Raw genomic sequence first — 27368 nt, 5'->3', positions numbered from 1 at the left:
TTTCCGACAATGCATGGTATAAAATAGTTTAATACACAATGAGATGAGTTATGCATAATCCTTCGTCATGATACATTTGATCCAGTTGTCGCTGGATTTCATTCTCAGTTCTGGAGTTTGCCATCACGTCGAGTGGCGTACTAGCTGAATTAAGGCCCACGGGCATGAATTTCGTGCTCACAAAGCTGCCTTTATCAACACACTTTACCATAGTCACGCATTTCCATGCTTTCTCTAAACACTAGTATTGCCAGTGAAAGCACCATTCAAGCAATGCAAAACCGCTGGTGAATGACATTTGGCCATGTGATAGTTCAGCCAGATGCCAGTAAACTATGGATTATTATTATTGTTCTGCTTTAATGTGCTGCAGAAACAATTAATGACGCATAAAACTTTGTCATGATTTCAGGGTTTAAAAGAACACTCATTTCCCAACTCCCCTAGAGTTAAACAGTTGAGTTTTACTGTTTTCGAATCCATTCAGCCGATCTCCGGGTCTGCACTTTTAGCATAGCTTAGCATAGATCATTGAATCTGATTAGACCGTTAGCATCTCGCTCTAAAATGGCCAAAGAGTTTAGATAATTTTCCTATTTAAAACTAGTCTTTTCTGTAGTCACATCGTGTACTAAGACCGACGGAAAATGAAAAGTTGTGATTTTTCTAGGCCGATATGGCTAGGAACTATACTCTCATTCCTGCGTAATAATAATCAAGGAACTTTGTGCCGTACCATGGGTGCAGCGGCGCAGTGATATTACCCGGAGACCTGGAGATCGGCTGAATGGATTCGAAAACGGTAAAACTCAACTGTTTAACTCTAGGGGAGATGGAAAATGAGCATATTTTCAAAAATAGTGGCGTGTTCCTTTTAAAGAGATTATCCAGGTTCTTAAACACAGAACCGATAGAAACTATGGCATGTCAATTACCACAGAAAATAAGTTTGATTTGCTCATCAGTTCATAAAAACAAGCACAAAATGTATGATGGTGAGATACAATAGAAGTATATGGGCATTGCAACGGGATAAATGGAAAACTTAGGGCTGCACAATTAATCGAATTTCTAATTGTGATTAAAGTTACAGATTACTAGAAGAAGAAAAAAGTCCACTAACATTATTCTGCATGCTTAAGATGTTTTTGTTTCTACAGGGTTTTTTCCTTAGTTGTCATTTTAGTTTTAGTATAACATTATAATACCGTGCATATTTTGACTTTATTTATTTAAAAAAAGAAATCAAACCAATGTATATTTTACATTTGAGGCTTAATGCTATAGAAAAGCAATACAAAAAAATTCAGGAAGAATGTTTTCAGTTTATTTTCCTATGAAAAATATAGCATGCAGTTGCTTCAAACAATTGTATAAAGCTATTCAAAACCATAATTCAATGTAAATTGTGATAATCGTAATTACAATTTCACGAGAATAATCGACAAGTAGGATTTTTGTCATAATCGGGCAGCCCTAGGGAAACTACACAGTGTTTTGAAAGTGTAGGCACATTATAAATGTGTGATAAAAGCATGACCATGTGACGTCATCATACACTACAGATCAAAAGTTTGTGGTCAGTGAGATTTTTTAAAAACATTAATACTTTTATCCAGGAAGGATGCATTACGCAGTGACAGTAAAGACTTAAAATGTTACAAAAGATTCTATTTGAATTAAATGCTGTTCTTTTGAACTTTATAATAATAATACAATAATCAGATATGTTTCTTGAGCAGCAAATCAGCATATTAGAATGATTTCTGAAGGATCATGTGACACTGAAGGCTGGAGTAATGATGCTGAAAATTCAGCTTTGATCACAGGAATAAATTACATTTTTAAAAATATATTCAAATAGAAAATATTTATTTTAAATTATAATATTTCATAATATTACTGTTTTAATGTATTTTTGATCAAGTTAAGTAAATGCAGCCTTGGTGAGCATAAGAGACATCTTTTAATGGTAAAGTAAGCTCTTCCCACAAAAACATAATTCACTTTGCCGAGAGGCACATTTCTGCTTTTAATGTTTCTGATTTTAAATTAATTTAAAGTTTGCCTCGAGACTTCCATTCCAAGTGCATTACTGTAAATACAACATCTGTTGTTACAAACTGAAGAAGGACTAGTCAAAATGATTCTCTGTGATAATCTACAGCATGCCATGGAGAATGTCAAAAGAAATGAAGTTTTGAACGTCAGATATTCCTTTACATTCTCAGCATTTCAGTGTGCCAAAAGAATCAGGCTAGTGTGCAATTTCAAACAAAGTTTAAATATGATTCAAAATTAATGCCACCATATTTTTCAGACTATCTCTGGCTTGGGCATAGCTACTGATATTTAAAAAAACAACAATCTTTTTTCCTTCAGCCAAGTGCATATTCATGGTTACTTGCCATTGTGTCTCGTTCATAATTCAATTTGAATTAAAAAATAGATATGTATCTTATCTAATAAAGGCATCTTCTCTTTAAACGTCATCAGAATACTGTCTAAAATCTTCTATTCGTCCGCGTCGTCCGCTTACAGTAACTTGTCGTTTGCAATAGCAATAAAATGTCTAACTATCTAACAAAATAGGCACATAAAACTCCCTCACAATATCTTTGGGTGAAGGTAAGGGCCACAATCTATCAGTAACGCTAAACGGCCCCGTCCCCCGTGTTCCCTTTGTGAGCTCTTGTCTCGTCTGCTTGCAGACGTTGTGCTGTGAAAGTTGACCATGAAAGGGAGCGTAAACGTGGCATACGGTCACATGGTGCAGGTTAGCGGTTAGTGGAGCGTTGAGTTCGTTACATGTGCTGTAATGCCTCCTGGGCCTGTTCTGTGTACACCTCATCTTTCCCCGCCCACGAGCCGAAGCCGTCGCCCATCTGCGGCATCCTCCTCTGCGAGCCTCGGGTTTTGTCCCGGGAAAAGAAGCTAAACCTGTGAACGGAAGACAGGACATCAGCACAATTTGTTTGCAATGCCATGCAAGATTGTGTCCATAAACTATGATTAATAAACTAGATTGTTTCATATACATTTGGGTGTTTTGGGGCTGTTAATTATTTATTATTGTTAACTGTTCAAGTGTCATTTTTATTAATAACGCACAGCCATTTTATAGGTTACATTGCACAAAGTAATATTATATTTCACACCAGAATTTAAAAAAAGTAGAAAGAAGTTTTACATTTTTTCGCATTATTTTCATGACAATTTGCTACTCAAATTCTCAGCACTGTAATGCAAAAAAGTCTGTAGATTTATGCTTTTCTAAAATAAAAGCATGAATAAAATGATGAGCAACAAATCTTATAAAATCAGCATTAATAAAATAATTAAATTTAACACTGTACTTGGTGTAAAATCTATATATAGGTTTTCATCTTTTTGACAAATTGTATAAATATGACCTGAAGGTTGCCGGTTAAAAGTTTGGAAACATTACTATTTTTAATGTTTTTGAAGTCTCTTCTGCTCATCAAGCCTGCAGTTATTTGATCAAAAATACAGAAAAAAAATGTATATTGTGAAATATTATTAATAAAATTTAATACAAATTAAATAATGGTTTTCTATTTTAATATACTTTAAAATATAATTGTTATCTGTGATGTGAAGCTGAATTTTCATCAGCCATTCCTCCAGTCTTCAGAGTCACACGATCCTTCAGAAATCATTCTAATATGCTGATTTATTATAAATATTGGATAGTTGTGCTGCTTAATTTTTTTTTTTGTAACCTGTGATACTTTTTTCAAGATTCATTGATGAATAAAAAGTTTAAAAGAACAGTATTTATTCAAAATAGAAATGTTTTCTAACAATATAATAACCTTTACTACCACTGTTTAGCAATTTAACGCATCCTTGCTAAATAAAAGTATTAATTTCTTAAAAGAATAAACAAATTGCTGACCCCAAACTTTTGAACGGTAGTGTATATTGTTAGAAATTATTTTTATTTTAAATAAATGCTGTTCTTTTAAAAAAAAAAAAATCAAGAATCCTGAAAAAAGTATCACAGGTTAATAAAAAAATTTGACCCTGGACCACAAAACCAGTCATATGTCGCACGGGTATATTTGTGGCAATAGACAATACATTGTATGGTTAAAAAGTATCGATTTTTTTTAATGCCAAAAATCTAAAAATCATTAGGATATTAAGTAAAGATCATGTTCCATTAAGATATTTTGTACATTTCTTACTGTAAATATATAAAACAATTAGTAGTAGTAGTAATTTACATTGCTATGGACTTCATTTGGACAACTTTAAAGGTGATTTTCTCCATATTTCAGATTTTCAAATAGTTGTATCTCGGCCAAATGTTGTTCTATCATAACAAACTTCAGCTTTCAGATGATGTAAAAATGTAAAAGTTGACCCTTATGACTGGTTTTGTGTTCCACGACGACAAATATTAAGCAGCACAACTGTTTCCAACATTGATAACAAATCAGCATATTAGAAAGATTTCTGGAGGATCATGTGCCACTGAAGACTGGAGTTATGACGCTGAAAATTCAGCTTCACATCACAGAAATAAATTATATTTTAAAGTATATTAAATTAGAAAACAATTATTCTAAATTGTAAAAATATTTCACAATATTACAGTTTTTTCTGTATTTTTAATCAAATAAATGCAGTCTTGATGAGCATAAGAGACTTGTTTCAAAAACATTAAAAAATAGTAATATTTCCAAACTTTTGACCAGTACTATTTTTTTTCTCCCCCCATTTACACAAATATAATATCTTGCTAGACATGTATTACACTACCATAACCGGATCCCTACTGCATCACTAAAGTCTTTCTGGATATATAAACTAAGTTACAGAAAGCATCTCACGAACCAAAAATATTTAGTTTGCTGTGTGTTTGTGTATTTGTACACTTGCTTGACATTTCAGCTCACACAAGCAGTGGCAATCAAGCGTTCAAGTTCCCTACGCATCTATAAAGCACTCTTTTAGTTGACACAATGTTATATAATTGGTTACAGAGCAGCACGAGTGTTAGAGGAGTGAGCGGGAGTTTGATTCTGACTGGCTGATTCTAACGATCCTCCTGCTGATTGGTCGCACAGATAGCCCCACAATCAGCCAATCAGAATGTGCTCGTTACGTTCAGTGGCTCTAATGAGGGGGGTGAGATGAGGGGGCCATGCAGCTCCATCACATGCAGGGAGGATAAAGGTGTTAAAACAGCAAAGAACACAAAGGTGAACCACCAAAAGGTCGTACAAGGGAAATAAGTCGTCTGATTGGCTGTAAAGTGGGGTCATCTGGAATCAACCCAGCCGCCACCATCGGCATAATGGCTGTGAAGATCCTGTTACAAAGAGGCACAGATATGGAGAGTTGAGCAAAGAGAAGATACACTCAGAACCACCTGTAGTGTCCTGTTTCTAAAGACATTCCCCTACGGCTGAGTCTTCAGCATTTCAGGCCCTGTCACCTGGTATTAAGATGTGTTTCGGTCGATCGGATCACAAGTGGACGACGCTAAATACAGGTCTAAACTCTTGACCAGAGGTTGACAAATGCATCCGACTGGATTGCTTTCATAGTGTAAACGCTCATGTGATCGAATGTGTTCAAACAGCCACAAAAGACCATCTACTCTCCATCTACTGACTTAATACGGAAACATTATGGGAAGCGCACTAGCCTGATTTCTAACACACACTATCAGAGCAGAAAAGAAAGCTGCTGGGCTTTGTATGTTTTTCCGTCATCGCCGGTGCGTTCATATGTCAATTGCGTGAGCTTATTTTGTCCATTAGATGGAAAGACCTGAAAAAGCCCATACATTCACCCGCTCATAAACCCTCGCCTCGAAGAAATCAGGACAGAAGTGGTTGAAAAGAGACGGATTTAAACACCAGGTGTAAACGGGAATGTGTCTCTCCCGTCTACTTCTGATCCGATCGAACAAAACGCATCTTAATACCAGGTGTAAACTGGGCCTCAGATGCATATGGCAGCATTAATGATGATCATGCCTTAAGATTTTAGTAAAACAAGGGTACATGGATGCCAACATGTGTCATATCATGTCATAAAACTCTGTCAGCCTGCATTTTAGTGAATGTGTAACTGCTTTTTAATTGTCTAGTAGTGTTGATTTAGCTCAAACAGCATGTCATGGGTTTTAACTGATAAAATGCATACTTGGATTGCGATGCAAGTTACTTTGAATATTTGCTTTGTATTATTGGACAGTTCTATATGTAAAGTTGGATATACACTATAATTGCCAAAAGTTTTGGGACGCCTGCCTTTACATGCACATGGACTTTAATGACATCCCATTCTTAATCCGTAGGGTTTAATATGGAGTTGGCCCACCCTTTGCTGCTATAACAGCTTCAACTCTTCTGGGAAGGCTTTCCTCAAGGTTTAGGAGTGTGTTTATGGGAATTTTTGAGCATTCTTCTAGAAGCGCATTTGTGAGGTCAGGCACTGATGTTGGACGAGAAGGCCTGGCTCGCAGTCTCCGCTCTAATTCATCCCAAAGGTGTTCTATCGGGTTGAGGTCAGGACTCTGTGCAGGCCAGTCAAGTTCCTCCACACCAAACTCGCTCATCCATGTCTTTATGGACCTTGCTTTGGTCACTAGTGCGCCGTCATGTTGGAACAGGAAGGGGCCATCCCCAAACTGTTCCCACAAAGTTGGGAGCATGAAATTGTCCAAAATGTCTTGGTATGCTGAAGCATTAAGAGTTCCTTTCACTGGAACTAAGGGGCCAAGCCCAACCCCTGAAAAACAACCCCCACACCATAATCTCCCCTCCACCAAACTTTACACTTGGCACAATGCAGTCAGGAAAGTACCGTTCTCCTGGTAACTGCCAAACCCTGGCTTCTCTACTGCTCTAGAGTCCAGTGGCGGTGTGCTTTACCCCACTGCATCCCACGCTTTGCATTGCACTTGGTGATGTAAGGCTTAAATGAGCTGCTCGGCCATGGAAACCCATTCAATGAAGCTCTACACACTGTTCTTGAGCTAATCTGAAGGCCACACAAAGTTTGGAGGTCTGTAGCTATTGACTGCAGAAAGTTGGCGACTTCTGCGCACTGTGCACCTCAGCATGTGCTGACCCCGTTCTGTAATTTTACGTGGCCTACCACTTCATGACTGAGTTGCTGTTGTTCCCAATAGCTTCCACTTTGTCATAATACCACGAACAGTTGAGCGTGGAATATTTAGTAGTGAGAAATTTTCACGAATGGACTTATTGCACAGGTGGCAACCGATCACGGTACCACGCTTGAATTCACTGAGCTCCTGAGAGCGGCCCATTCTTTCACAAATGTTTGTAGAAGTGTCTGCACGCCTAGTGCTTGATTTTATACACCTGTGGCCATGGAAGAGATTGGAACACCTGAATTCAATGATTTGGAGGGGTGTCCCAATACTTTTGGCAATATAGTGTATATTATATTCAAACTTTATTCACATACATACAGTACACTCACATAAAGCGATTTATACTATATAGCAAATCTCAACTGCTTGATAGTTTATCTCCTGCAAAATGTAACTATATAACCACCCTGTTCTTCCTATAAAATTGGATATTATAAGTATGTCCAACTTTATCTGCATACATACAGTACACTCACATAGGGTGATATATACTGTACTATATAGCATATATCAACAGCTTGATTGCTTGTGTCATTGCAAAACTATTTTATCACCCAGCTCTAATCTGTTAAATGCGACCATGGCATGAAGATATTAAGATATTATAAACATTAACATCATGATTTTCTGTAAAGCTGCTTTGAAACCACGTGTATTGTGAAAAGTGCTATATAAATAAATAAATGCATAAACTTCTAAATCATTACCCTCGATGCTCATAACACTAGCTCTGTTCCTATGCTTAAACCTAAGCAACATTTCCGGGCATCATATGTGCGCTCCCAACACAAGACCAAAATGATGCTGATTTAAAGGATTAAATATGTTTGTAATATATGTATGTGCAAGTGTGTGTAGATGTTTGGCTCTTTTAGCAGTACGCACAGTCGTTTTATCCCTGACTCAGGCTGAAAGTTGGAGCGCGAGCTTGGTCGAAAGGTAGTAGAGGGGTCTGGCAGGGACGGGCCTGTTTCCTCCTCCTGTTCTTCACTGTAAATGTGATTAAAAAATAGGTCATTTATTTTATATATACTAGGGATGCACCGATACAACAATTTATAGATACAGATAATTCTTAAAATTATATAGCCGATAAGTACCTGAGTACAAAAACAAAAGTCTCACTAATAAAAGCCATGTCCAAAGCACAAAATTATAATGATAATGTCATTATAATTTTATGTAGCCTAAATGACAGCTTTAATATATCGGCCAAATGTTCTTATTGGATAATATTACAATAATATTAAAAATGAACATATATTGTCCGATATGGTGGCCAGTATATTGTGCATCCCTATTATATACTCATTTAGTCATATATACTATAAAAAAACAAAACTATATATAACATAGATTATATTACTTGTTATAACTAATAACATTTTTCATGAATACATGAAATACATGTATGAAATTTCTTAAAACAGATACATGTGACTGACCAAATTGTACAAATTTAGATGGCTAACCTTTTGTAATAGGCGATTTCCTCCTGCAACATGAAGACTTTAGCTTTCAGCTCATTGCGCTCATGCAGGACGTCCCGCAGCTCTTGCAGGGTGAATCGCGGGCGGTTCGGGTCTTTTGGATCTAGAGTGGACATGTCATCATCACACAGCGCCTCCTGGTGAATGAGAGGAACACTTACGGTCACTTCAATTCATACAGTCTTCATACAGAGCAACTGGCTGCTGAGTTTTAAACTAGAGACACACAAACATCTTCATTATCAGGGGGGTATTCCAGAAAGCAAGGTTAACTTACCGCCACATATACCTTGAACTCTTGGTTGATTAACCCAAACCTTGAGGTACTCGAGGTATGCAGGTTCCAAAAACGAGTCCGGGAGTAAGTTCGGACAACTCAGAGTATGTTAAGCGTGAACAGACAAGACATTCCCAATGAATCGATGATTCACCATGGAAACAGACGCTAAGAAAGAGCGCGCCATTCTACTACCTCCTTCTTTTTTTGTTTAATGCCGATTTACATAACCTACTCAGTGCACATCGCCACCTTTTTGGTGGTTATGCAGTTATTTTTTTAATGTCTTCGTTTAATAAGTAATCTTTATTCACTGAGCATAAGGATTATATCGTTTGTTTGATGCTAATTAATTTAATGCAGATCCATGTGTGAAATGACAATAAATAAATAATAAATATATTTGAATTTAATTTACATTTAAACATTACCTTGTTATCATTTTTTATTCTAATTCTTTAGAATTAATATATAATATTGTATATTACATAACTGAAACTAATTTGGTTATATTAATAACTATATTAAAACACATCTGAATACCTCTTAAGCAAACTAACCCTGGAACATGAGCTGCTCTGGAGCAGGTTATGTTCAGAGAATGAGTTGCTATGGCTACTTACATACCCTAAAAGTTACCTCCGTTTTTGGAACCGAAAGATGAGGTTATCCGCTTGCTTACTCTTAATCATACCCGGGTATGTCACATAACCTGCTTTCTGGAATACCCCCCTGAGCATCCTCAAAAGACACGAATATCACCTGATTTCACTGCCGTTAATGTACATCAAAAAACACACCACAAGACAAATTAAAATTAGAGTTTGCTGGCTTTTAGTTCATATTTGACAACTGATTTTTTTCTTAAAAGTTAATAAACCTTTACATATGCACAACAGTTCAAACGTTTGGGGTCAGTGAGACTTTTTTTTTTATAAATTAATATTTTGATTCTCCAAAGACGCATTAAATTGATCAAAAGTGAAGACATTTATAATGTTATAAAATATTTCAATTTTAAATAAATGCTGTTCCTTTGAACTTTCTATTCATCAAAGAATCTTGAAAAATATGGATCACTGTTTCCACAGAAATATGAAGCAGCACAACTGTTTCCAGCATTGATAATATGTTTCTTGAGCAGCAAATCATCATATTAGAATGATTTCTGAAGGGTCATTTGACACTGAAGACTGGAGTAATGATGCTGAAAATTCAGCTTTGATCACAGGAATAAATTACATTTGAAAATATAATCAAATAGAAAACTGTGATTTTCAAATGTAATAATATTTCACAATATTACTTTTTTTACTGTATTTTTTGATCAAATAAATGCAGCCTTGGTGAGCAAAAGAGACTTATTTCAAGAAAAACAAAAATCAAATAACGAATAGCTGTTGGTTCTTCCTGTTTCAATGGGAAATGTCCGCAAAAAAGAAAAGTTGTGTGGTTTTTCACACAACATCCTTTTTGTTTTCATATCATATGGCCATTGTAAGTTTATGACAGTTGACTCTGATGTTGACTCTGTAAATGTAAATGAACAACATTATATGATCGTGGCTTCATTTTACAGTAGACCGCAAGCTCTCTGTTGTGATTTACTATGATCTCATGATCATCGAGTTAACATTTAATTCAGTCACATGGTTTGCGTTCAGTACAAACACACATGCAGGCTGCATTAACATCTAGGCTTTCGTCAGCTGATGCTCTTCACAATGAGTGTGTATCTGTGTGAACGACTGAAGCGATTAGTGCACTACTCTCGCACACTCGTCCTAGCGTGACTCGTGCAAACAGTCGCAGATATGGGTCAGGTGTTAGTTTACACTCCATGCTATCCTTAGGAGCTGCCGCTGCAGGGTTACCAATAAAAACGCAGCCTCTTCGTCTTCTTTCTCCTCCTCACTGTCATCTGTCAGGGCTCCCGGGGCCCCTGCGTGGGGGATGAAACGGAGGGGACCCTCCTCTATCTCCAGGCCCCCAGCAAGGAGCTCAGAAGCTAAATCCTGACCCCAGGACTGGGCCGCTTTAGTCGGCTGTGGTTACAAACATGTGGATTGCAAATTGCAACCAACATTTTATCTGGAGTGTTTGTTCGGGTGAATAGTTCAAATAAACAACTGTGCACAAAATCAGAGTTACAAAAATACAATATCTCCAAATTATCTCCAATTTTGATATTTCATGCATAAGTGCAAATCATTTCTGTGTTGTTAAATCTCATCTGAATTTGATGTCTGAGCAAATGTACCATGCAATAGGTCTTTCACCATAATTTACTGATAAACAATCTGTTTAAATGCAAGCAGCCCTAATTAATAAATAGCTGCACCTCAAATATACTGTCTACTGACTTTTCTTCTCATCCTTGGTTCCTCTGTGACTGTGACTCATTGATGTTTCATTCTGACTCATTATGGACACCATGTGAACATTCCAGTGCATTAGATCACACTTACTTCCTTTAAATATAAATAGAAATGCTGCAGTTGAACACTGAAGTGTCTCAATGCATTGGAATCAAGCAAAGACGCAATGGAAAATTTCATAACCCACTTAGCAGAAGATTTCATGAGTTGCTAAATAATATGCATGTATAAAACCAACACAATCGATGCAACATCCATCTACATTCATGTACCTGTGCAGGTGAGGGTGGCCCTACAGGCTCCTCTGTCTCAGCACTGGCCTTGCCCTTCTCTTTCAGTCGCTCCCTAAGACGGGCAACTTCCTGTCGCAGGTTGCCGAGCTCCTGCTGTCTTGCCTGACCAGACGCCTCCAGCTCCACCTTCTGCTCAATCAGGGCTTTACCCTGGGCCTCCACCACCGTGATCTTATGCCTCAGGTCATGGTTGATCTTCATCAGCCGGTTCAACTGCTGCTGGAGCTGGAAGAAATTCAACAACATCCACAATATGATGAATTTCAGAGTGAAACAGTACGTTACATAGCGATGGGACTTTGATTACTTTCCCAGCAAAAACACACAAAGGGCCAGATTTACTAACAGCATGCACCAGCGCAAACCCTCTTTTGGTGTTAAAAAACTACTGTCAGGATTTATTAAAGACACGCAGTGAGAAATTAGCGCTGAAAAGGAGTGGGCACAGTTATTTTTGCGGCTGACCTTATTGCACTTGTAGGAGTTTCCCTTTCAAACGCAAAATTTATGGGAGGAGAGTATTTCAATGAATCATGCAAGGTGATTTAATAAGGTTTGCACTCGTCAGTTTAATCAAGCATTATGCGTTAGTTCAGGCAGGCCACGTAGTCAAGCTCCGCTATCAGCTGATTGGCACAATTCCAACTCCGCCCATATCAGCTGATCCGATTCCTATGCACTCAATTGGAAACTCTCAAACAGTGCGCCGTACTTAAAGGGTTACTTCACAGATTAGCATTAAAGGGATAGTTCACCCAAAAATGAAAATTCTGTCATCATTTAGTCACCCTCAAGTTGTTCCAAACCTGAATGAGTTTCTTTGTTCTGCTGAACACAAAAGAAGATATTTGGAAGAATGTTTGTAACCAGGCAGATAGAGCAACCATTGACTACCATAGTAGGGGAAAAAATACTATGCTAGTCAATGGTTGCTCTCTCTGCTTTGTTACAAACATTCTTCCAAATATCTTCTTTTGTGTTCAGCAGAACAAAGAAACTCATACAGGTTTGGAACAACTTGAAGGTGAGTAAATGATGACAGAATTTTCATGTTTGGGTGAACTATCCCTTTAAGCTTTGTATCAGTAGAAACCCGATATTATATTCAAATGACCGTGATTCCCTCCCTCATGTCCCCCTGAGACGAGAGATTTCTGTATTTTTTGTCTGGCTAGAGACTACAACCAGTAGTAAGAGCTAGTTCCGCATGTTTTCAACCTGCCCATAGGGGGTGGGATCTCACTCACAGAATGTAAAATGAGCACGGCCCCTCGGGCATTCGGGTGATCTCAATGAATTCCTATAAAAGTTAAGCCTCGATAGGCATGAACTGAAAACGCGCCCTACTGGACACACACAGTGAATGACAGTGAGCCCGTGAATGAATGACAATGCAGCCATGAATGAATGCCCGTGCGGGCATGCTCATTTTAGTTTGGGTTTAGAATTAGCGCCAATTCAGGGAAGGGTTTGCTTGAACTGTGGGTACATTAGCCTATTATTCTTAATGAAAAACTCAACAACAAAACGGTACAATGACAAACTCACTTAAATAGGCGCATTTCGCTTTGAAACCAAATCTTCTGCAATCATCTTGTCTGTCAGCTGCTCTCGTGATGAATGAAATCTGACTGCTGCGACACTCATTCGGCTCGTGCTGTATTGAGCAGACCCGTTTAGTTTTTAATTGTAGTGTCTGTTCTCTAACTGAACTAAATTATTTGATTACTATAAAAATAAAAACGGCGGTGGGGGTGGTGCCACGGTGAGCAAGTGATGTAACCGATGGGCGTGGCTTGGGAGTGGCCTCCTAGGACAGCGAATCAAGTGCATTCTGGGAGTTGTTGTCTTTCATCCACATGAGCCAAAAATACATTTTCTGGCTTTTCTCAGTCTAGAAGGCACCAACTTTTAAAATAATTTTACATTTCTACTACATAAATGACCCAATTTAAATACACATTCAGTGTTTCCCCTAGGTTTACAGCTTTGGGGGGGGGGGGGGGGGGGACTACTAGTGTCGCGGAGTGGGAGTGTTACGGATACGTGGTGTTGCCATAGACAATTAATTAATTTGGTAAATAAATATAAACAACATTTATTTATACATCACACAACTATTTACAACACAACAGAGGTTGGCTTTGCTTGAGTTGTTGCTCTGGATTTTGTTGCTTTTAAGAAAAAAACCCCTAATTTTTGCCTGTTTAGGTTCGTCACCTTCTCCATTGCATTTTTACATTTTTACCATTAAAGTTCTACACGCAAATCCGTGTTTTTGTGTTTGTTGTTTTTTTGGGGGGAATATATTTCAGGGCTCAGAATTTTCACTGACCCCACCACAAAAAAAAAACGACAGATAAAATAAAATAGGCCTAGTATTGTTTTTGAGCCATATAAGCTTAATAAATAAGGTTATGACTCTAAAAACTAATATCCTAACTCATATATATTTTTTATATTGTTAAAGACCGTCAGTAATAAAATAAGAACAAATAATCAAATTATGAGCAAAAGCACAAATAAATACAGCAGAACAAACATATACAAATTAAATAAACAGTTATTTTCATGTAGGTCTAAACTAGATTGTCAGGTACAAAAATAGTAATCAAATGTAAAATATCACTGCATAGTCTGCATAAAAGTATATGCCATTGCATATAAATACAGATTAACCCTTATTAAAAGTTATTCAGTCAAGAGCAGTGAGTAGTTTTTTTTTTGTCTTTTGTTATCTCAATATTTAGATAGCCAATGACGATATTTTCCGGCTTTCCATGTGTGTTCACTGTTATACAGTAGGGGGCGCTGTAGCGCATTTGCTGCACGAGAACAGAATCTCCTGATCAAAACACAGCCGAAGAAGCAGGAACGTGCGCTATCACAAGCAGATGCATATGTAAAATAACGCGATCATCACCATTAAACAGCATATAAATCACAACTGTCTAATGTTATTGAATGAAATGCCAACCCAGGACGAGTTATAGGACTGTGAGGCTTTGGGGTGTTGATGGACTCGATCTACAACATCTGTGTTTTCATCGTTCGGACGTAACGTTAGTCTTTTACAAAAACGTGATTTTTTCAGCTTTATGCTCAAAATGTTGTTTTTTCATGAAACTTGCAACATTCAAGTGTTGATTAAAAAAATAATGTATGAAGCTGGAATAAAACAGTGGGTCTGTTCTTTCTTTTGATATATTGCATGTTTAGATATTATGTGGGCCATTAAAACTTGTGAAAATGACCATAAATGCTGGCGGTGACTGGCAAATTTCATGTTTACGTTCATTTAAAAGACCTAACCGACTATGTTTACGATGATACTCAACAAGACAGTCATTTTGATATAATTTTGTGTGATTATTCGCGTGCTGTGAGACGCGTGGCCGTGCGTGTGTTGTTGCTGTCCTTCGCGAGTATCAAACTGAGAGACACTTTCTCGTCTATGAGCGCTTGAATATTTAAATTGCCAAGGCTTAAAAATGCGCAAATGATCAGTTCCCGTGAAGATGCAGCTCTAGGAGTGTCTTTCACGCTGGCACTGAACCATCAGGCAATTCTTATTGTCGACCGTAATGACAAATATTTTTTGTCATTCATTCAGGGGGGGCGGGGGGTCGTTTTGGGAGGGCGGGGCGCCCCCCCAAAACAATGGTAGGGGAAACACTGACATTCATCTTCCCAGCGGTGAAGTATCCCTTTAAGCGCAGCTTCAGTTCAGTCTTACTGCTTGGCTGCTTCCACTGCACACTGCTTTGCATTAGAGCTACAGTTAGCATAAAGCTACATAACACAATTTAAAAGATCAAAATTACACTTTCACTCAAAATTTCACTTTAGACCACCATCAAGTGTTTCTATTAGCTTCCTGTCGCGATCTAAAGGGGATTTCATTCATATGGTGATGTTAAAACGTGTTATATTTAGCATTTCATATGGAGCTCATCGCTACACCTCGACTACTACTGCTTAAAGGGGTCCCTGTCTTGGCTTTTCATGGAGCTCATGAAAAGGATGGGGAATTTAGAACAGAGCCATATCGGCAAATGTAAATCTTTGCAAAATATGGCAATGAAAAAATTGACTAAAAGTTTGTCTATGGTGTTTTTGACTTAAGTGGACCTGACTGAACTGGTATTTATGCCATTATTTACCGCCCCAAAAAAGCACATCTTAAACCAGATGCTAACTGGTAGATTGCGTTGGTCTGTGTTCTTCAATTTGCACATCTTCAGTAGATCACGCGCATAACTTTCCACCCCCATCTGCGCTTTTTTGGAATTGCGCTCTCCCGCTAATTTGCCCTGTTTAGTAAATCTGGCCCAAAGACTTGGACATCTTTGTGTCTTGTTCTCTTGAGTTAAAACCAGTGCTGTAACAGGTTTTGCTCTGGAAGAACATAGCTCCTTACCGCTTCAACATCCTCGTTTTTGAGTGTCAGCTCACGGTCTCTGGCGCGGATCTCGTCTCGCTGTTTATCTACAACTTCCTTCAGCTTCTTCATCACCTGCCGCTCCCTCTCAGTCATGCCTGGCATCACAAATGAAGAATTAAAAACAGCACATGCTTGCATTTACTACACAGAGAACTGGCATTCAAAGGAATATCAAAATATAACGCATGTTTAATCGATAACATATTGGGCATTTTTGATGCGGGACGTTTCGGGGTCAAGTTCTTGATTTGCATGGACCAGGTCACTGGAAAGACACAAGAAGTCTGATAGACACTGTAAGCAAATAACTTCTTGTCTGAGTGCCCATGTTGCTGCTCTTAAAATAGATCTGTGTCTGTGCAGAGCATCTGACACACAACCACTGACGCACTTCACGTTTGTCATGACCTAGAAATATAATGTGTTGCCAGCCTTAAATTAATATTCAGAGTTAAATACACACAACTTATTCAATTTTAATTATATAGGGCCTAAAACAAACTTTTTGCCACTCCTGCCAATAGTCGATGTCCTAAGAAAATGTTCCAGCCATAAATATATTAAACTGTTTTTGCAAAAACAGCCAGTGCGGACACCAAATTTTAGACACCAGTTAAAATTCACAAATCTCTATTCCAATTTTGATACCACAGCTAAAACTACTAGCCTAACTAATATAAATTTAAAACAATATAAAAGACAAGTAACAGTAGTTTTCAGATAACACTGAATGAGGTAATCAAATGTAAAATAAATAACACTGGATAGTCTTCACTGTATAAATTAAACATAGATGAATCCTTATTAAAGTTTCAAAAGTTATTCAGTCAAGAGCAGTGAGTGATATTTTTTCTTTGTCCTTTTGTTCCTCATGAAATCAAAATTCACTTTGTTAGCACACATTACAGGTCTTAGGGTGAACAATTAATCCGTGCAAGTTAATGCACAGAAAATAATTGTTTGCCGTGGTAATGTTCAATCAAAATCTGAAAAGTAACTTCCGGTCTGGAATGGCGTTCCTTTTTTCGATGACGGCTTGGGTTTGAATATCCTTAACCACTCCCCTCCAACCGTTAGTCTGCTATGAGCGAGAGATGGAGAGGAGGAGCGCTGAAGTAAAACCCTGCCCTCTATTCAATTTTCCGTTTCACTTGGAAATACGTCACAGCGCTGAAATAAAATCAGTTGCAACTTCCGGTTCACTGGGACTTTAAAAACACAGGATATTAGGCTGCTGTCACTTTAAGAGCGAATGCACAGATCCATTGATACTGTACATGTGTTTTCTTTCTCAACTGTTTACGTTCACTCAAGTGATAACCGACTGTGATTACTAGGATACTCATGGAGACAGGCAATTTTTTTTTAACATAATTTTGTGTGAATATTTGCACGCTTACTTGTAGGTCTGAGACACGCTTTCTGGACACATTTAAATTGGAAAGGCTCAAACGTTTGTGACGATGCAGCACTGGCCCATCAACTGTCCTGAGCGTCCATCATGTACATGTTCTCACAACATTGCATTGTTACAATTCATTAAAAACGGTATATATTTTTATATATTAAAGATGCACCGATGTATTGGCCACCGGTATTTATTGGCCAATTTTTGATCAATTTAAAACCATTGGCTTTGATAAAAGGCGAATGTAACAAACCAATAGTTTGTTAATCAACTGCGTGAAGGCAGAGTTGTGTAATGTCTATATTAAAGAAATATGTTTGTATCTGTCTGTCTGTCCGTCCATCCATTCACCATCCATCCGTCTATCTACCTACCTACCTACCTGTCTGTGTCTGTCTGTCTGTCTGTCTATCTATCTATCTATCTATCTATCTATCTATCTATCTATCTATCTATCTATCTATCTATCTATCTATCTATCTATCTATCTATCTATCTATCTATCTATCTATCTATCTATCTATCTATCTATCTATCTATCTATCTGTTTGTGTCTGTCTGTCTGTCTGTCCATCTATCTATCTATCTATCTATCTATCTATCTATCTATCTATCTATCTATCTATCTATCTATCTATCTATCTATCTATCTATCTATCTATCTATCTATCTATCTATCTATCTATCTATCTATCTGTTTGTGTCTGTCTGTCTGTCCATCTATCTATCTATCTATCTATCTATCTATCTATCTATCTATCTATCTATCTATCTATCTATCTATCTATCTATCTATCTATCTATCTATCTATCTATCTATCTATCTATCTATCTATCTATCTATCTATCTATCTATCTATCATTGTGTATCTATCTACCTATCATTGTGTATCTATCTACCTATCATTGTGTATCTGTCTGTCTATCTATCTATCTATCTATCTATCTATCTATCTATCTATCTATCTATCTATCTATCTATCTATCTATCTATCTATCTATCTATCTATCTATCTATCTATCTATCTATCTATCTATCTATCTATCTATCTATCTATCTATCTGTTTGTATCTGTCTGTCTGTCTGTCTGTCCGTACATCCATCCATCCGTCTATCTACCTACCTGTCTGTGTCTGTTATCTATCTATCTATCTATCTATCTATCTATCTATCTATCTATCTATCTATCTATCTATCTATCTATCTATCTATCTATCTATCTATCCATCCATCCATCCATCCATCCATCCATCCATCCATCCATCCATCCATCCATCCATCCATCCATCCATCCATCCATCCATCCATCCATCCATCCATCCATCCATCCATCCATCCATCCATCCATCCATCCATCCATCCATCTATCGGTCTGTCTGTCTGTCCATCCATCCGTCTATCTATCTATCTTTAATCTTTAATAAATTAATTTATAAATATATATACATTCATAACATATTTTTGTCAGAATATTTGTGGCAATCACCAGCATGTTACAGGTGCTGTAAATAACCTAGAATATTATTGTACGGAGCCTATGATACAAGTAATTTCCTGCATTCTCTTCAAACGGCTCTTTGTATGTTTAAATGAGTGTTGAGAGCGGCGCTGGAATGTTTGTGTAAACAGCTGCGCTCTGCGTTTGACACTGAATCAGACTCGTCTAGCAGCACTGAGAGAGAGACTGTCCTGACGGCAGCGGATCGGGCACGTGAGTGTGTCAGGGGCACTGTGGAGTCTCTGTGCTGCTCATGCAGTAATGAGCCCTGCCTCGTCCTCTGTCACATGGAGAAGGGGCGCTTTGTGCAGCATTTGTGTCAGTTCCTAAAAGGCTAAAAGAATGTGTGTGAGAATTCCTATGGGCATGATCACATGTGTTTGCTTTGTATCCGGCACAGGCATGCTGGGAAAACAGCATCTGGCTATGTTTCAAATACTTGCACTACATATTTTGTGTTTTTAATACAATTTTGTGTGACAATATTGTTTTGGAAGTCTGATCAAAGAGGTCGAATTTAATCACATTGGAAATGGAAGGTCAAGTGGAGCGCAGTGCATTGTGGGATATAGAATATAGAATGAACACTGAGCTTTAGCACTACCTTCCTGTTTCTGTATATCCTCTTCCGTCATCGGACACTCTTTGACGGACAGGTTGTTGAGCAGCGCTTTGTTTTCCTCCTGCAGCTGGGCGATCTGGGACAACAGATCCTGTGCTTCTCCTCTCCACACATCCTCCACCAATTCCAGCTCCTGTTCACACACACACACACACATTTCAGAAGCGGCTCATAAAATATCCATGAGTGTAAATTTAACAACTGACCTTCACTGGAGTTACGTAACGTCTGAAACAATAAGCAAAAACACACAAAGCAGGAGGAGCATAATAACATCTTCACAGAAGGACAAAAGCTGCATATGGCCAAAAATTATTTATTTTTTTTGGGCTGAATGGCAATATACAGTATATATAAATATCTTGTGTTTTTGCTCTCTCTATTTTTCTCTACATTTCTCTATTTAGATAATTCGGTGTTTTTTAAATTCTGAAATAGGGCTGTAAAATCGATTAATCAATTAAAGTCTGTGTTTACATAATACGTGTGTATATAATTCTCTGTGTGTGTATACTGTATATATATGTATATACACAGACACGCACCGAAATATATATGATATATTTAAATATAATAATATACACACATATTATGTAAATACAGACTTTTATGTTAGATGCGATTAATCAATTTCACAGCCCTATTCTAAAATATTTATAAATTCTGTATTTATTATGTTATTTTCACAATCCTGCGCAGTGTTGTCCTTGTACAAACAGTGTTCATATTGAAGGCTATGAAAACAAATATAGTGAATATAACCATGTAGGCTATGATATTCTGTGCAGAAATAGGGTTAAAATCACATTACATTCTAACATTGTAACATTCGAATCTAAAAACAAACGAATTATTTTTTAATGCATAAGTAAAATGTAATGAACTAAAACTGAAAATGTATAATAACTAATCAGGGCTCGACATTAACGATTGTCCGCTTGTCCGGGACAAGTGGATTTTTTGAAGGGGCAAGTGAAAGAGAATTTTACTTGCCCGACGAACAAGTAGCCTGATAAAACGTCATTAACAAAAATAACTAGGGAATCACCCAAATGCAAGAATGATTCTGCATTCATTACTGTAAGTGGCAATTGACAGTGAATGATAATAATGTATAATGAACTGACGGCAGGGGCGCCGCTAGCAATTTTGGGCCCTATGAAAGAATATGAGGTTGGGCCCCCTACCACACCAAACATACAAGCCAACCTAGCAATCCAAAATCTTTGTCTGCAATTTAATTATATATATGTATATCTGTGTTAAATAGCACAATACTGATTCTCATCTCCATAACCTTCTCTCTTTCTTCTCTCAGTCACCTTATCCTTCCTGACCTGCATATTTCCCAAACCCAAGATGAGCTTTGGTTGATACAGTCTTTGCAAACTGATTATTTAAAACTTATATCGTAACACAGCTGTTACGTTTAGCTACACATCTTATCTCGCATTTTATGAAGCATTGTGCTGGAATTCACGCTCAGCAGCTGTGAACAAAGTCAACTGAACATATAAAAGTTCTGCAGGCTATTTTATTTTGATAATCAACAGGCTGCAATGTCAAACTGGCAGTGCTAGAAGTTAGAAACTGACATATTATGCATGTGCGCGAGGTGCCGGCGCAATCACTTGGATTTTCCCCTCAGCAGTGGAAACAACTTAATACTCTGTTTATGGTCATACAGAAGAGTACATCATTCAAAACGGTTGTGTCTATTTTTATTTGTATAGATTCAAAATTACTACAAAATGACATGCTTTTGAAAAGTAAAGAAAACAACAGGAAGCACTTTTCTGTCTCCATCTCCTTTAAACTCTTTCTGGCTCACGTGCGCAAAAAGGAACAAAAAAACAACAAAAACATGACAAACAGACTGACGTGAGAAATATATCTATCAATAGAAACCTTTAAGTGCCTACTTTTTTGTTGTTGTTGATTATTTGACGTTAAATGCATTATAAAAGTCACATTTACAAAAAACTAAATTACATTCTTTTCATTTTCAGTGGTGAAAAACGTAACCTATTGAATAGACTACCAGGTAGTGGTTTGCTATATGCAACTAGCGCTAACATTACAGTAAAGGAAGCTCCGTGAATTTTGCAGAAATAAGCCATAATTTTGTTTTGGTAGATTATACATTTATCATTTCTAACTATTAAAGTAGTACTATTACTAGTACTAATAAACCTGATTTCTGGGGGCCCCAAGAGTGTGTCGTCCTAACTTTCCCCCCCTTAGCGGCGCCCCTGAATGACGCGTTGCACTGTTGACGCTCGCGCAGCCTCATTCTTGAATGAATCAGCGTTTGAACGAATCGACTCAATGACTCACTCATTCAGAGGGTCACCTGCTGCCACCTACTGGTGGTTTATTTTCATCTTTCCAACATTTCTTATTTTGTATATTAAAAAAATATTTAAAATAATCTCATAACATTATTTAATGCAGTTGAAATTTTTCAGTGTAAATTATTTAATTTTGCCAGTGTCGTCTTCTAATTTAATTTATTGATCCCATTTAAGAATATAAAAGGAAATCTGAATCATAGCCTATATTTATTAAGATTAGGGGAAAATGCCCTGTATAAAAGGTAAAAATATCACAAATATGCATATGTCAAAGCTGATTGAACACTGGTGAGAATATTGCTTCAGCATAAATTTTATTTACAACGCACACAAAATTTTTTTACTCGGACAAGTGGATGACAGATTTAATTGTCCCAAGGACAAGCATGTGAACATGCTTAATGTCGAGCCCTGACTAATTATATTAGGCTATTTAATTAGTCCATTACAATAGTCACTTTACAGTAACTGGCACTGCTATCATAAATACACTCACTTGTAGGTTTAAAGTTCTACATACCGCACATTTACTGTCCAAATAACAAATATTAGCTAAATGTAAAATATACTCTTTTTCAGAGTATATAAAACATACTCTTTTTTGTGTGCTCTTTTTCAGATGCGCTCATATCAAACTACTGTATATCGATATACTGTATTGCCTCATTCTATATTGTTTATATAGACAATAATTCATATGTCTGCTTATATGCTATGCATTTCTCAACTCTTATATTATGTGAGATTTTTATGTGCTACATGGACATGGTATTCTTCAGCACCACAAAATACCATGTAAATAAACATATAATATATGAATATAGCAATCTCAGTACCATAGTAAACGTCAAGGTACCACAGTAGAAGCACTGTATTATAGTGCCTACTGCCACAGTCACTGATCTATATAAATGACCACAGCATATTTTCATTAGAACAGCGGTGACATCCACCGTATAAGATTGTATTTGTCTCATATGTGACAACGGCGTTACATGATGGTCTGTGGTTCAGTTCCATCATTTCCTGTCCAGGAAAGGAACTCAGAATTTCCCATGTACGAGCTGCTTTGTTCTGAAACATCACTTCATCCACCAAATGTAATAACCATAGGATGTGATGTAGCAGAAGTAGTAGAAGAAAACAGTATATATAATATGTTATTAATGATTAATGAATAGCAATTACATATATTATACATTTCCGGTTACACTTTATTGGTTACACTATATTTTAAGGTGTCATTGCATGTAATTATGCATAATTTACTGTTATTACTATGGTAAGTAAATGTAACATATGTAATGTGTTACCCTTTATTTTAATGTGTCCTTGTTACAGTGTAATTATATTATTAAGTACTGAGTGATATTTATTAATTGCATGTACTAACTGTAGGGTTAGGATTTGATTTATGATTAGTTGCTTGTAATTATGCATAAGTTACTGTACATACATGTAACGTGTAACAAGGACACTGTAAAATAAAGTGTAACCAAATTACCATATTCATTATATATAATAAATATAACAATTTTAATATATTTATGTAATATATTTATAATTGAATAAACTAAATTATATGTATATTTGTTTGTATAAATATATATGTGTGTGTGTGTGTGTTCTAGTCTAGTCTATAAAAGCACCTTTTTATGTTTCTTCTCCTTCTCCATCCTGTCCATCCGCTCCAGTCGGAGCCGGTCCAGCTCCAGGCGCAGCTCCTCGGTCTCTGGACTGATGCTGTTCCGGCTCACCAGAACCTCCAGGATCTCCAGCACCCGAACCACTTTGGGCATGAGGCGGGACAGCGCCTCGCATCCGTACTGGTCGATAATCCGCTCGAACTCCTGGCCCACCACAGCGGCGATATCGTACACGTCCATCACGGTCAGATCCGCCACGTTCTTCTCCAGCGCCGACCCGAAATCCTCCATGACCGTCTCTGTGTGTCCCTGAAGTTCGTTTCCTTCTAAACTTTCTCAGCCCCTTTCAGTAGCCAAACAGATCCCAAAATCCCTCTAAAACCTTGCTAATGACACCCCGTCAAGGACAAAGGCCATTTCGGGATATTTTTAGGCCGAATTGGACCGAGATAAGAGTTGTCCCATTGCGGTTCGGTTTCCCTGCCCTTATTTATTCCTCTGAGCGGCTTCATCTACTGCGCATGCGCACAGCAGTGGCAGCTGAGGCCGCTGTGAAATCACTGTCAAGCGCCACACACTGACCTACAAAATATCTGTCACTCACTGTTTACCATAGTTCTTGGGAAGTTTACCTGTGTGTGTGTGTGTGTGTGTGTGTGTGTGTGTGTGTGTGTGTGTGTGTGTGTGTGTGTGTGTGTGTGTGTGTGTGTGTGTGTGTGTGTGTGTGTGTGTGTGTGTGTGTGTGTGTGTGTGTGTGTGTGTGTGTGTGTGTGTGTGTGTGTGTGTGTGTGTGTGTGTGTGTGTGTGTGTATTTTTATATGTGTGTGGATATGTGTGTGTGTGTATATACTATATGCAGAGAGCATTCACTCAGTATCGTTATCTCATTTTTGACCGAAGTGGATTCACACGCACACACACACGTGTGTTTATATATATATATATATATATATATATATATATATATATATATATATATATATATATATATATATATATATATATATATATGAAGAGTTCAGATACAAAAGTATAAATATATTTATTCATATAAATATATAATATTGTGTTGGTTCCACTTTTGATGCCAAAACAGCCCTGCCCCTGAAGGTGTGCTGTGGTATCTGGCACCAAGATGTTAGCAACAGATCCTTTAAGTCCTGTAAGTTGCGAGGTGGGGCCTCCATGGATCGGACTTGTTTGTTCAGCACATCCCACAGATGCTCGATTGGATTGAATTTGCCAAGTAAACACCTAAAACTCGTGCTCCCCAAAAGCTTCAGTAGCTTGTCTGTTTGATCGGACCACACGGGCCAGTCTTCGCTCCCCACGTCAATGAGCCTTGGCCGTCCATGAGCCTGTCGCCGGTTCACCACTGTTCCTTCCTTGGAGCACTTTTGATACTGACCACTGCAGACCGGAAACACCTCACAAGAGCTGCAGTTTTGGAGATGCTCTGACCCATTCGACTAGGCCCTTGTCAAACTCACTCAAATCTTTACACTTGCCCATTTTTCCTACTTCTAACACATCAACTTTGAGGACAGAATGTTCACTTGCTGATTAAAAAAAATATTAAAAAAATATTTTTTTATTAAATGAGAAGATTAAATGGAATATTTGTATTCGCACTTTCATTGTAACTGTTTAAAATTGTTTTATGGGATTTCTTTAACATGTTTCCAATTTCTTGTTTCATCTGTAAAAAAATGTAACCATGTTTTTTGGCAGACTGGTGTATGTATTTGTATAACCACAGTTTTACTACATATACCATGATTATGGTTAGTGTAGCAAAACCATGGTTAATTTGTGGTTACCATGGTTTAGCTATATTACCCATTTGTTTTATTTTGTAGTAAACCCATGGTTCATTTTCATTCTGGTATTAAAAACAGCAAACACAAGCATCACTTTCACAACATAATTAAGTATTTTTATTTACTTTTGTTTGCATTTACAACTTTAAAAATCTAAAAGGTTTATAAAGATCCCAAAAATATAGTACATAATTTAGGGGAGAAGGAAACAATTACCTGTTAAACATTTTCAGTATAGTAATTCACTAAGTTAATATATAAATTATAATACAAATGAATAGGCATAATTTCAAATCTTTAACTCACACCATACAGTATTGTCAAACTATGCAGGAGAATACAGAGAATACATTATTGGATGGTTTCTTCTTTGTACATCCAGGGCTCCTTTCATCTAAACTATGGGAAATAAAAGAAGAAAAATGACTTATGAATGTCATTATAATGGCAATATTGACACTGGAAATACAGATAAAGTGGTCCGAAGCAAACAGTGTCCGGTAATACTTACTGCATTCTTGAGGATGCTGCCTGATTTATGAAAGAGTGACGTTCGTTTAGAGCTGGTTTTGGCGGGCTCTGGAACGGGTGCAGAGGGATCTGGTCTGGGCGGATCCAGTCTAAGTGGTTCGAATCTGGGTGGATCCAGAGTGAACACATCCAGGCTGGGCAGTTCCATTGTGGGCGGGTCAGGAAAAACGGTAGGAAGTGAACTGTCAAAACTATTGACTGCGTTCTCTGGAGGCGACTCCACTGGGATCCCTCCTATCTCGTAGTGCTTTTTCCTGAGCTCTCCCAACCGCACACGCTCGTTCGCCAGCTGCTTCTCCAACTCTAACACTTTCACCTATAAACAAACACGAGTTTATGTTTATGCATTTCAGGTCAAGCATGAAATGGTATTTGAAAATCTTTTTACTTGCAAAATGACTGGATTTAATCCTTTCGGATTTGATTAGATGGTGTAAACAACATCAATAATAAGGGAAGGAACAAAAAAAATAAAAATAAAAACAGGATTAGAAAATATCAACAGTCTCTTTGAGCAATTATACTTAAAAAACAAAACAAAAAAAACAATGAATTGAAGAGCAGAAGAAAGAAGAGAAAAAAAATGTAATAGTGTTCATTGGAGATAATATGAACATATGATTCTGCACATATTCATACAAACATAAAAGAACATTTTAAGGTAATTATAAAATTTACACCTACGAAGATAGATTGAAAAAAATGCCTATGTAAATCAATTCCAGGAGGCAAATATTGCCCCTTAAAGGGTTAGTTCACCCAAAAATGAAAATTACCCTCAAGCCATCCTAGGTGTATATGACTTTATAATTTCAGCCAAACACAATCGGAGTTATATTAAAAAGTATCCTGGCTCTTCCAAGTTTTATAATGGGAGTGAATGGTACCTTAGATTTTGAAGCCCCAAAAAACGCTAGCCTGGATGCCAGCTCAACTTAGCCACGCCCACAACATTTGAGGGTCGGAAAGTTCGGTCTGGACTTGATCCGTTGTGGAGCAACTATGCTTGAACCAGAGCTGTTCGGACCTATCAAATTGTCAGGGCGGGCTTTATACGATGATGGACAGATGATCAACAGTAGCGTAATCATCCACGTCACCAAAGAGCGCTTGGGTTGAATTAGTTCTAATCCTAAACGGAGAACTTGTTCGTATATGCATTCACCTTTACTATTTCTCGTGTTGGCAAGTACTCTGTGTATCCTTAAATAATTTTTTACAACACTGGCAATGATCGTTTACACTCATCTTCTTCTTCTACTTCTTCCAGCGTGCGTGCAGTTGAGTTCTGTTGACTACCATGCGTCGCTCTGTAGCTCTGATTGGTTGTAGGTCTATCCAATTGAGTGCAGAGGCATTTTCTTTCCTGGTTCGGTTGAAACACGCCTCATAATCACAGCCCAATGGAGCAGCATCAGACTCATATTCTGACTAGAATCTGAGT

General features: G+C 37.4%; 2 protein-coding genes across 8 annotated transcripts in view; both read right to left on the bottom strand.

The window, feature by feature from the left end:
• Positions 1-12: 12 nt before the first annotated feature.
• Positions 13-24126, bottom strand: rilpl1 (Rab interacting lysosomal protein-like 1). 7 transcript variants are annotated; one of them, XR_013815516.1, is made up of 10 exons: positions 23577-24126; positions 19556-19706; positions 16021-16139; positions 11580-11825; positions 10804-10974; positions 8635-8789; positions 8048-8152; positions 5254-5341; positions 2384-2940; positions 13-492 (listed from the first exon to the last, which is right to left on the bottom strand). XR_013815516.1 is itself a non-coding variant. In XM_079803860.1 (9 exons), the coding sequence occupies exons 1-9, from the start codon at positions 23862-23864 to the stop codon at positions 2935-2937; spliced, it is 1329 nt and encodes a 442-aa protein (XP_079659986.1). In that variant the 5' UTR covers positions 23865-24087; the 3' UTR covers positions 1948-2934. The 7 variants fall into 7 exon arrangements, 4 of the variants coding, with proteins under 4 accessions (XP_079659986.1, XP_079659985.1, XP_079659988.1 ...); XR_013815518.1 differs by lacking the exon at positions 5254-5341 and having other exon boundaries at positions 23577-24087; XM_079803860.1 differs by lacking the exon at positions 13-492 and having other exon boundaries at positions 1948-2940; positions 23577-24087.
• A 1358-nt stretch (positions 24127-25484) lies between these two features.
• hip1r (huntingtin interacting protein 1 related) overlaps positions 25485-27368 on the bottom strand; it is a 33944-nt gene continuing 32060 nt past the window's right edge. The window contains exons 33-34 of the mRNA XM_079804918.1: positions 25905-26240; positions 25485-25792 (exon numbers count right to left, since the gene is read on the bottom strand). Coding sequence (XP_079661044.1) covers positions 25784-25792; positions 25905-26240 — 345 coding nt within the window. The 3' untranslated portion in view covers positions 25485-25783. The remainder of the gene's footprint in view (positions 25793-25904; positions 26241-27368) is intronic.

Source organism: Gobio gobio, assembly GCF_949357685.1.
Source record: "Gobio gobio genome assembly, chromosome: 22".
In the NCBI taxonomy this organism is placed as follows: Eukaryota; Metazoa; Chordata; class Actinopteri; order Cypriniformes; family Gobionidae; genus Gobio; species Gobio gobio.
This window is presented reverse-complemented; position numbering and strand designations above follow the sequence as displayed.